The 12,221-nt window shown below is 43.8% G+C and overlaps 1 protein-coding gene across 1 annotated transcript in view; it reads right to left on the bottom strand.

The window, feature by feature from the left end:
- The window catches only part of RPAP1 (RNA polymerase II associated protein 1), a 68,156-nt gene that overhangs the window by 26,685 nt on the left and 29,250 nt on the right, over positions 1-12,221 (bottom strand). Inside the window, exons 8-13 of the mRNA XM_063289917.1 lie at positions 5,640-5,755; positions 5,352-5,450; positions 4,643-4,744; positions 2,690-2,857; positions 1,005-1,193; positions 47-181 (exon numbers count right to left, since the gene is read on the bottom strand). Coding sequence (XP_063145987.1) covers positions 47-181; positions 1,005-1,193; positions 2,690-2,857; positions 4,643-4,744; positions 5,352-5,450; positions 5,640-5,755 — 809 coding nt within the window. The remainder of the gene's footprint in view (positions 1-46; positions 182-1,004; positions 1,194-2,689; positions 2,858-4,642; positions 4,745-5,351; positions 5,451-5,639; positions 5,756-12,221) is intronic.

Below are 12,221 nucleotides of genomic sequence, written 5' to 3'. Positions count from 1 at the left end.
CATGTTACAGATATCTTTTCTGATCAAGGACATTCACAGGACTTACCTGGACACAAGCTTCAGTGGAATGCCTTGCTATGTGGATGAGAATATCCAGAATCTCCAGAACTACCAACGGCACAGGTCGCATTACTTCCAGGATGTATCTCAAGCGATTAAGGATCTTGGTCTTTAGAAGTCCCTAAGATACAAACTATGCAACTTATAATGCAACAGTGCTAATACTAATAACTAAATACACAATCTGGATTTTTCTTCATTATTACATGCTTCAGGAGTTACTAGCTATCCCTCATAGAAATTTATTGCTATTTTATAAGTGGAATTTCAACAACTTGCTCAGGAAGACCAAAGCATTTTCTTCAGTGAGGGGACGAGATGGCTGGAGAATTCAAGACGTTTGGAATTTAAGGCTTGTCTGTGTGAAATAGGCAGATTACATTACAGAAATGGCTTTTATACTCACGTTAGAATTTTTCAATGGATACAGTCCCCACATCTGAACAAAAGTCCTTGAGAGATACCAAGCAAGATATCTGAGATAACAACTCAGATGTAGGCATATGAAGTTCAACAGGGTTACTCTTAAAAATTATCTGATATTCTCTAGAAATGTGTCACATGAAGTATGACTTTTCCTCTAATTTTCATGACAAGAAACAAATAGTATCTTCAAATTGCCACTCTCTGAATTACTGACATTTTAAAAAAAACCAGAAAGTTTACAGGATCAAGTACTTACTTATACTAGCCTCTCTGAGCCTAAATCTACATTCACTATAGAGATCTTCTAGTGCAGATGAACCCTGATCAAAAGCTCTTCAAAGGAATTGGCTGTTACACTGATATAATCAACTTAGTCTTTGGAAGGCTAAGAAAAATCAGTGATATATCTAAGGCAAAGTGTGGTTTGATTCAGGAAATGTTCAGCATGTAATTGATCCTTTTTTTACTCAGTTAAATAGTATAACAATTGGGGAGGGGGTGGTTGAAGTATGATTTACCTTTACAACATCATATCGTGCCACTTCTGTATCTGGCTTGTTTTCATCCTTTGATTTTCTCCCTGGCGCTTTTTGGTTTGGAGTTAGCTCATCGCCTTCTTCCTCTTCAAGTTCTTCTTCCTCACTGTTTGGGATTAAAGGGTACACAGTGATGCCCTGGTACCATGCAAAAGTCTTGTCAAGATACTCCTAGAAGGGAACAAACATCAAGAAGCTTTCAGTAGAGAAAGGACATGGATTTATAGTTAAACCAACTGGGATTCAAAACACATGTTTTCCATGCAGGAGGACCCAGATTCAACTCCCAGTGTCTTCTGTTTGGGAAGGGATTTGGGAAATAATGTTGAAAAAGGGCTTGTTCCAAGCTGCTACTCTTAAGTAATGGTCAGATTTTCATAATTTTCATTGGAAGACTCCTCTTTAAGTTCTAAAAGTTTGCATTCAGACAGGTTGAAAATAAGGGATTTGATGCAATGCAGATTCCTAGGAAAGGAAGGTAAGGATTAGCACTTTTTTTGTCAACTTTATTTTGTCCTACTATGCACCCCCTCTCCAATACCATCACTCACACCACTCCAGAAGATCCCCCCAAGTCCAGGCTAGATTTGGAAGGGAAGGGTGGCATAGAGATCTTTTAAATTTTGATGGAAGGAATCCCATTAGCAGGGTCTGATCATACGATCTTTGGTCTAGGCTTCTAAAAAACCCCATGGCACTACATAGCTTCTTTTGGGGATGTTAGCAACTAGCATTTACATATTCATCACTTTCCCATTAAAGTAATTCAGAAGTCTTGATTCAGCCACTGAATAGTAATACTAAATTCTGGATATTTTTGAACATTTGCATTTAAAAAGCTTATGAAATGTTATTAAACTTCCTTTTTAAACTCTGCATAAACTCGCTGAGGTACATAGCTTGAAAAGTTGTAAGAAACAGGGAAAGCACATTTATTCTGTTTTTCACTTTACATTTGTTTAATTAAAAATAAGCACAATTACCCTGTAGTCATATTAATTCTCATTTCCCAAAGGTCCCTTAAAAAGAATGCAAAATAAAGACCACTCCCTCTGGCATTTTGCTCATAACTGTTCTAAATTGGAACAAAAGTCTATCATATTGTCTGAAAATAAACCAGATGTTGTCTAGTTGATCTGATTCATTCAACAACTTTCAAAACCCTCAATTTCACTTTAAAATGGTTTTCTTCTAATGCTAGAAATTTTAATTATTTGTTTTATTATTATTATTCCGGTTTCTATGCTATTCTCCAATCAACAAGAAGCAGGAAACACTCACAATGAAACTGCTTCCACAACATCTATTTATTCAGTATTTTTCAGATTAGGACAATTTTCATGATACAGGAACTATAACAGACCTTTAAAAAATAATTAATGAAGTCTATTGCGTGGTTCTGAATTATCTCCAAAAGAGATAATTCCAGGACAATCTCTGGATTGTCTAATATTTGTAAGGTGCTTAAACAGGACTACAGCTGCTCAGAAGGTGAGCAAGCACCAATGCAAAGTGAGCAGAAAGTTTAAAAAGCATCACTTTAATGCTTTTAATCTATAGACTGAGGGAAGAAAACATCCACCTCAAGTTAAGGAAATTAGCCATTCCTTTCCTTTAGCGAGTAATCAAGCCTTTTAAATAGATTCAAGCATTCTGCAGATACAAACCTCATCATCCAGAGAGACAAGCAGTGCATGGAGAGCATGAACAGTGGCTGCCATGACATTATCCACTGGATCATCCAAGGAGAAACGGAGCAAAAATAGGAAACCAGCATCAAGCAACAGCTGCAGGACACTTCCTTTCAGCAAGGAGGCAAACTCTCCTGCCTTGGCCTGAAACACACACCACAAGCAGGCTGGGAGTAACAAAGACAAAAGTTCCTTCAGAGGACATTAGTCCATATCAGCTGGGACCCGACAAAGTTGCCTAGAGCAACAGAAAAGCTGCTGCTGCACTGCTCCTTCCTGTGCTGTGGGGCAATTTTGGAAGGCCTTCCAGGAAATGGAACATCACTGGCAAGGGAAGCGGTGATAGCCTACGCTCATTCTGCATATTCTTTGTCTTCTAAAACAGGTGAAAAGGGCTAGTCTTCAGCAGGCCCTGCTTCACTAAAAATAACGGCAGAAGGGGCTGTCTGTCTGAAGTACTGAACTAAACAGTGCTACTTCTGACTTTTAATAATGAATTCGACCTTTAAGCTTAGTATTATCACCATTCTGTCCCCCAAAATGTATATCAAGGAAACTGCATTTCTCCTTGTACTTAGATTGTCCTACACAACATAATAACTGCAAAACTTCCTTCAGCTGATTTCATACTATACTACAGAAGGACAAGCTCTGAAAGGGAAATGAAATCCAGAGGGGTTACTAGCTGCAATGTTACCTTGTATTTTGGATATATTCAAGGTAATTCCAAAGAAAAATGCAAAATCAAGGACAGGGTCCAGCTCTTATCTGAATACTCTGTTACGACAAAGAATCTTATCTATAACCCAGCCAAAATGTTAGACTTAAAACAGTATCGAATTCAGACACATTTTATAATATTTTCTTATTGCTTTAAGGCATGGATAAAGCAATGTTGTACTGTATTCTGAGCACTCTGAATCCTCTAATATCTTCAGGCTGGCAAGGGAGGAATGGGGGTGAAGAAACATCTGAACCTCTTTAGCTTCTTCCAGGACTGTCTGTTTGTTTTTAGTTCCCCAAAGGCTAGTATGAGAGCATATGGGGGGGAAAAAGGAAGGTGTACCTGCATAGCTTCTATAAGACCACCCTTCCTGCAAGCCACTGACAGCCAGGCCAAGATAGCTCTAAATCAAAATGTACTGCCTAGTCATCAAGTGCAAGGCCTGAAGGTTCAAATCCCATTAAACAATTAACACAGAACATCTAGTAAGGAGGATGCCAGCTGTGTGCTGGAGCTGGCTTGTACCAGCTCACAAGAGCTGATTGTTAAATTTTCAGGAATTTTGCATGCTGGCTGGGAGCAGAGTTGAGTGGCGATGCCTAGTGAGCTGATCAGCAGTTCCACTATTCAGGGAGCTGGCTGAACCAATTGTTATACATTTATTAGCACACCACTGGACGATACCTATGCCTGAAGAGTTCCAATAAGTACCAAACCAGTTGTGTAGTGCCTCCTACTGGTTAGTAGCTAATGTAAAAGGTAATAGATTTATGCACATTTCTAAAAGAATTTTTAATGATTCAACTATTAGACAGGATTCCCAAGGCAAATTACAGGCTATATATCAAATCAGAAAATCAAACAGCAATGGTAATTACCAATGGGAAGGCTATTTGTGTAGTGTCAGAAGATGTTTTGTTGCTACGTGTAGACAGTATTCAAACGGTGAGCAAGCCAAGATGCTTCAGATCTGGCATTGGTACCCTGGCTGTACCTTTCAGCAGGAGCTGCATTTTAGCCATGAGTCCCCCTTCAGAATCCAACACAACTTTGCCTGTTTTGGATTCAAACACTACACCTCTTTATTAGATATACAGATGCTATATTGTCAACTTCACCTACCACAGTGCCTAGTGGAAAGATTGTGGAGCCCTATAAAAGCACCACTGAGAAAGCATCCAAACTGTATACAAATTTGAGCTCACCTTCTGGACAATGTGTCCCAGCACCTGTAAAGCCAGTGTCCTTTGCTGAATGACTTGGCTACGAGATAAGTGGAAGAGCTCTTGCAGTGAATAGCCAGCCCTCTATTATTAAATAAACAAACATTCAGATAGAGTCACAGTAATTATAGTATACATCATGTACTATCAGCAGTAAGGAGCAGTAATAGTAATATAATATTCTCAGACAACTATAAGCCATTTTTCATTCCTCTGAATGGAATTCATACAGAGCAAAGTGTTAAAATAGTCATCTTTCTACGCATCTTCATACCATTCAGGTCACAGTCTGGCAGATGCAGATATTATACCTGATAATCTGCCGAAAATGGGATGTTTGCAACAAAGGCAACTAGAGAGCAAGAGCTTCAGAGGAATCAAGCTCTTAAAATAAGCTACTCATAGCAAGATAGTCTGGAAAAATAGTGCCAAAAGGTTAGAATTTGAGAGTTCTTTATTTTATAGCACTCCGTTATGTTCTAACCAAGTCCCAAACCCCGAGGCTTCTCATGTTTGTTTAGTTCTTCCCTTTCCTTGTATTTTTTAATCTTTTCAAAGCAGAATGGTTCATTACAAGTCTTCACTGTGGGTCATCATTAGTCCAGAATTAGGTAAAAACTGGCAGAATACTGTGACACAAAATGCAATAAGATTGTAGATATGCTTAAATCTGAGCTTGCTCTTCACCTACCTCTGCTTCTTCTCCATGGTGATGTAGGCCCAAATATGTGGGAAATTCTTTTTCTGGGGGAATAAGTTCTCCTTTCAGACTAAAGCGTGCTTGCATCCCCTATCGGGAAAAGAGACAAAAATATTGTTTTTTATTAAGTTATTCAGATACCTAAAAACTTGGCAGAAAATCTAGAACAATTTAGAGCACTGAAATCTATTCAGCGAACCAAATTCTTGCAATTTTCATGTGTTCTAGGGAATAATCACTTGAAAATAAGACAGAAGAAATTGCTTTTTATTTGCCAACCTTTCTGGTTTTCCTCTGCCTCAGTGGAGGAAGGTCCTTCATCCACTCCAGCTTCTCAAACTCTACATTGTTCATGTGGACCCATTCCTTTTGAGGCTTCACGGGAAGGTCATCATCTTTTTAGAAAGGCAAAGACAAGTGTTACTGTTCTCGGGCACAAAACAAAAGAAGGCATCACTGTCTTTGAAAGGTCCTCAAAAATAATTGCATGCTACAACAGGGGGAAGAAAAATACCCAAATGACTCATCTTCAACCTATGAACATCACAGCTCCACTGACACTTTAATTGTCCATAAGTTCTAGAGAAGAAAGAGGAAGAGATTATTAACAAAATTCATAGATAAATGAAGCTCAGTTGATGATTAGTTTGCATGTAGAATGAATAAAACTGTCAAAGTTTCATATCAGGTATGATAATTAAACTCTCTCTCCATTCCACATTCCTATGCCAAGGAAGTTAGCTAACTAGATTTACTGCAGAAAATTAGGAAGCCATAGTAAGGAAAAAGTTCTCCATCTAATGGTACACTGGAATCCTGACCTAATATTTAAAACGTCATCCTCTCCCTGCTGTGTTTTCAAGTCAATGGCCATATAGCTGCTGGTTTCCCAGCTTTCTCTGGCATAAGAATCAGAGATTCCCACCTCACCAGCTTCAATTCTTACAAAAACAAGAGCAGAAATCAAGAGCAGGAAATAAAATAAGGTGAACAACCTAAATTGACACTATTAGGGGGAAAAAAGAATGAAAATGACAATCTAGGACGTAATAATATTTTTTTAAAAAAATCTTGGAAGGAGCTTCTCAAACAAAAAGGTTATTTCACTTGAAACAGTCTTTTGAATTCTAGACATTGTAAAAACTAAAACAGAAAAGGCAAGGCATCCAAGAAACTAAACACAAACTGGTAACTTGGCTCAATCAGAACAACTAAATAAAAGGCTGCAAGAACAGTGAGCAAGGTTCTGAAAGGCTTGGACATCAAGCTTTTCAATTATTTAGCACTATACATTAGACAATAAATAGAAACAATAAAGAAGCAATCCCACTGAAAACTTGAGATAAATCCATAGCATTATCTGTGGAATGCTGTCCCAGAACACAAGTTCACAGGTATTAATACAGTAAGCATCCAAAAAACTTTTTAAAAGCTAATAAAGCAGAATAAACTCTCCCCCATAACTAAAGCACTAAAATCACGTGCAGAGTCTGAATAATAAACCAGGAAGTCCCCGGTTTGAAGATTACATCTGCCTTGAATCCACCTTGGAGAAGCCACCCCTCCCACCTTGACCTCAGGTTTAATTCACCTTCTGCAATCTGGAGAATAAGAATATTAGAGTCGGAATTGCCGGATAGATGGCACTCTACATTGAAATAATCAATTAAATAAAGAATAAATAAATATTGTCTGCTCTTATGGAGATATTATACAAATTTAGAACTAGAAGATTCTGGAGGATTCACTAAAGGGAAGAGACATTAAACTTTTTAAAAGTGCTTTGAACTTTTAAAAAAAGTATACAAAATTATTACTGTTATTAGAAAATTACCATTTTAGTCTCCTAAAACAGCAGTTGAACTGGAACAAGCCCATTAGCTTCTGATGACAATTGCAACACAACAGAGTTTAGCAATTTTCTTAGAGGTTATAATGGAAATATCTGTTAACAGAAACTATACAGTCAGACTTGGTCCAGTCCTTACACAAGTGGATTAAAAAATGTGGATCACCAGTCCTGATATAGTGGGCAGCACAATGGGATCTGAGCTCCTGTTCTGGTGGCTACACTTGAGTACATACAGTATTGGTCTGGACAGGGATGTTATTAACCTGCCAGTCTATCTATGTGGTTGGTAAGAGTTGACAACGACTAGATGGGGCATAAACAATCACCACCAGCTTTGAGAACAGGGCACTAAACCCTACCAGCATGGATTCCGTTCTGTTTGAAGAGAGAACTACTACAAAAAAGTATTTTAGAATAGCTAAGGGATTATGATGGAAGTTCCCTAGGGCATAATGCAGTTTTAGATCTGTCAGCTTGTCGACTGAGATCAAGAATGCATTGTTTAACTTCAGAGACAGCTTTCTCCAGACACATCATTTTTGTTAGTGCTTCAGCTGAGAGGCTGCATAAAGAAAAATAATTAGCCATGTTTTTTTAATGAAGAATTAAATTTATCAATAAGAATGCATTAAGCCAATGAATCATTCCCAAAATTTAAATTTCAGCCAGGATCTTAAAGTAACACATTTTTCTGCAGGTGGATATAGAAAGGGATCCTAGTTCAAGTCTCCATAGAACGTTAGGAATAAATTGAGGGTTCTTATAAATCTAGACTGAATGGCTTCTAAAGAACTACATCTTTACAAAGGGAGACTTGTATACCATAAAACAACAGGAAAATCACTTTAATCCTGAACAGTTTAACTGCCGCCAGGACAAAATTAATGCCTTTATGCCATATTTAATTATTACATTTGTAGCCCCTGTACACAGAATGAAGTTGGTGAGTTTGCTGTTTCCGTATGTAAAGGATGAATGGAAGGTGACACCTAAATACTTAAAGCTTAGTTTGTTCTATTTGGGTGCCAATATTTGCTCTTTATGTTGGCAATTGGAGCATCTTTTTGTAAATAAGACCACATTCATTTTTGTATACTTAATTCTAAGTTTTTCTCAGTGGTAGCAACTGACTAGTGCTTGGAGGCTCCTCTTACAGCCCAACTGAGACAAAGAAAGAACAGCAGCAGCACTGATATTATTTATGTATTTATTTAATTCAACTTAGGTGCCAGCCAAGTCTAATAAACTCTGGGCAGCTCACAGCATAAAAAATACGTAATATTATGGAGATGAGTGTATGTACCAATGCTGAGGAATGGAAGTGACTATTTGATAAAGCCCATACAATACATAAAATAAAAATGGAATAATAGAGGAACAAGAATACAACCATATTTAAGAACCCAGGTTATAAGAATGGGGACCAAATGGTAGGTTTTTAATGTCAATTGTATCACTGTTCAGATGTAAATATATTATACAGAGACACACAAATATACAATTTTATTTATTTTCCCTTACCTATAGGTTATTTGCACTGGACTAATACTGGCCTTGGGGGAGCCTAGCTATCTGACACCTGAGGCTACCATGGCCCCAGGAACATTTGAGTCAGCCGGAGGCAGCAGATAATGAGGGGCTGGACCTCGGACCTCCTCCCAGCCCCAGAGCATGTAGGGCTGTGCACAGAGCCAATCTGTGAGGCTTCTTGCATGGCAAGGGTGTTCCCACCCTTGACTGCCTGCACTTGGTGCAGGTCCCATTTAAGAGCCATCACTGCCCAGCAATTCTTTGTTGGGAACAACTGCTCTGCTTGCCAGAACTCTGTGTGTTTGCCTTCTGAACCTATTCTGAACTTTCAGCCTTGCAAAACTCTGTTAATGTAACCTTACAATAAAGATGGAGCTAGTACTCCTGGTTGTACTTCTTGTCTGGACTACCTTGCTGGGCTAGCATCAATCTTGAAAGACTGAAAGTACTTCTCCCTTCCTTTCCTTTACTCTACAGAAAACTAGGGAAGGTCCCTTCTGAAACGTTTCCCACTTTCTCCCTCCTTCTGTGGACTGAGATATCTTTTACATGCCGGTTGTCCAGTCTGCAGCTCTCCCTCCTGTCTCCCGAGATCAACCCCACATACCATTATACTATGCTTCTGTTTCCCCACTTTGGACTTCGGCCATTTTGAACTCTTTGCTGGCATGCTTTCTATGGATTGGACTGTTGCTGTCATGAGTGCCGTTGAGCTAAAGTAATCAGCGCAATGGCACTCATGACAATGACAAGGAAATAGGTGAAGGGGTACAAGTTAAGTAGCCATCAACCCACAACGACTAACGGCTAACAAACAATAGATAAACGGATCACGGAGCCACCCAAGCCATCAGCAGCAATACCACGGGGATCGCCCAGCTGAAAGCAATCAGCAGAAGAATGAAAACCTGAGGATGGGCGATCCTAGAAACCCTCAACCAATGGCAGGGCAACGCATGGGACAAAGGGGGGTGACGTGACCGAGAGCGAGGGGGCGCTGACCGGCGCGGGGTATTTAAACCCCGCACCGGCGCGCTCCTGTCACTCTCAGCTTTTTCTAACAACGTTGTACCTATCCTGAAATAAACCAGAGCCTGCTTTGCAACCCAGTGTCTGAACGTTATTCAGAGGTAGGCAGCGCATGACATAAAGCTGAGAGTCATAAACTCAGCCTCGCCGAGCCCCACCGGACGACAACGAGCCGCGGGAGGAGTAGACGGCGAGAAGACCAGCAAGATGAGGCCGGAACGGCGCGGGCAAGGAGGGCGAGCCGCGCGGCAAGAGACAGAGGAGGACCGACCGAGGCCAGAGGCACCGCGGACTCCCGGAGCCATGGACGCCCGCCCCACCCGACCCGAGCCTCAGCTCCAACCCCAAGGGGAGATGGCGACGGAGGCAACCCGACCGCGGGAGGGAGCAGCACGACTTCCGAAACCAGCGGAGGACCCCGCGCCCCACATCGCACCCCAGCAACGGGCGTGGAGCGACAGCCCCACGGTGCTCGACACGGAGGAGGACGACGGAGACACCCATCAGACGGAGGAGGAAGCGGACCCGCGGCGGAGGGACGATGAACCCCCCCCCCCGAGGACGCGCCAACGGAACCGGCCCCAGCGGCGGTGCGGGCTGTGGACGAGGAGGCACGAGCTGAACTCGCGGCCATGCGGGCTCAGCTGACGGAACTCCGGACCATGCTCCAGGCGCTTATGCCCCCCGCGCCACCCAATGACGTCCCCGCACAAGCCCACACCCCGAGCGAAGCACCGAACCCACACGAGCCAGCGGAAAGCCAGCAGACGGCACAGGCGGCCGACACCACATCCCGGGAAGCGAGAGGCGGGGCCGCGCAAAACGCCCGGGCCCCAAAGGACTTCCCCATCTTCTTCGATGGGACCCCCTCAAAACTCTCGTTTTTCGTCACCAACGCTAGGGAGTTCATGGGGAGGCACGGACACTCCTATGACTCCGAGGCCGACAAGATCGGCGCCGTGGCAATCAAACTCCAAGACAGGGCGGCGGACTGGTACGTCCAACTGTACGAGTCCAGCTCCCCCGCCCTCGCCACCTTCCCTGCTTTCATCAACGAGATGAAAAACTATTTCGAAGACCCCCTAGCCAAAGTACGGGCGAAAAGCGCACTCCAGAGACTTAAACAGGGCGCACGCACGGTCCCTGACTACGCCCTGGAGTTCAAAGCCCTCGCGGGAAAGGTCTGCGACTGGTCTGAGACCACCCTGCTGGAAATCTTCAAAAAGGGGCTCAACCGCGACGTTCTCCAATGGGCCCTCTACCGCGACGACCCAGAAACGTTACACGGGTGGATCCACCTCGCGGGGAAAGCCGAACACGCGCACCGCACCTTCCTTATGACAACCACGGAAGACACAAACTACGTCGGGGAAAAGGTACCCGCACCACACGGGGGGATGGCCGGCCCCATATACCCTAAAAAGAAGTTCAACCGGGAGCCCTGCGGGAGGTGTGGCAAATTAGGGCACAAGACGGCGGACTGCTTCGCCAACCGACCGCCGACCAGCGCGCCCAAGCCCGCCCCGAAAATTAGCCCCAAACCACCCAACCCGGGGCCGCCCCCTCACCGCCGAATGACCGTGGCCACAGCGACACCGGAAGAGGGCTGGGACGCTTACTGGGGAGAAGAGGACAATACCGACCCCGACCAGCCGGCGGGAAATGCTCCCCGCTTGCCCTGAAACGCGTGGCGAGGCAGGCGGCGGGACAGCAACGCGAACCACCTCAACGAAACGACAAAAGCTCCGTAATATTGGCAGCAATTCAACTCTCTGCCGGCAACGGAGCCACCACGGCCGCGGCACTAGTGGACTCGGGGTGCTCAAAAAACCTTATCCACCCCGACCTAGTCGCCAAACTCGAACTCCGCTGCTTCCCCCTCCCCACGCCGCTGGCATTCCACCAGCTGGACGGCTCCACAGCGGGGGGGAAACCAGCCACGCTACAAACCGAGCCGGTCACCCTGCAAATGGGCACTCACACCGAGCGCACATCGTTCGTAGTCACGCCCATCGGACGGCCCATTGCAGTCCTGGGGATGCCATGGCTCGCGAAAAACAACCCGCGGATCAACTGGGCGACCCGCACCTTCACATTCGGCGACGGCGAGTATCGAGCACCAGTACCAGCTGGCAAAAGCAACCCCACGGTAGGACGAGCGGAGGCGACCACACAAGACAACGCCGCTACCACTGCAGACCTACCGGAACAATACGCCGACTTCTCCGAGGTCTTCGGAGAAGCAGAGGCAGACCAACTACCCCCCCACCGCAAGACGGATTGCCGAATCGACCTACTGCCCGACGTCCCCCTACCTAGACCAAAGATCTATTCGATGACCCCGAAGGAGATGGCAACCCTCCGGGAGTTCATCGATAAAAACCTAGACAGGGGATTTATAGAGCCAGCATGCTCACCGGTCGGAGCCCCCGTCCTATTCCGGGAGAAGA

This window comes from Candoia aspera, chromosome 1 (genome assembly GCF_035149785.1).
Source record: "Candoia aspera isolate rCanAsp1 chromosome 1, rCanAsp1.hap2, whole genome shotgun sequence".
Lineage (NCBI taxonomy): Eukaryota > Metazoa > Chordata > Lepidosauria > Squamata > Boidae > Candoia > Candoia aspera.
The sequence above is the reverse complement of the archived record's forward strand: the minus strand, read 5'-3'. Positions and strand labels throughout refer to the sequence as shown.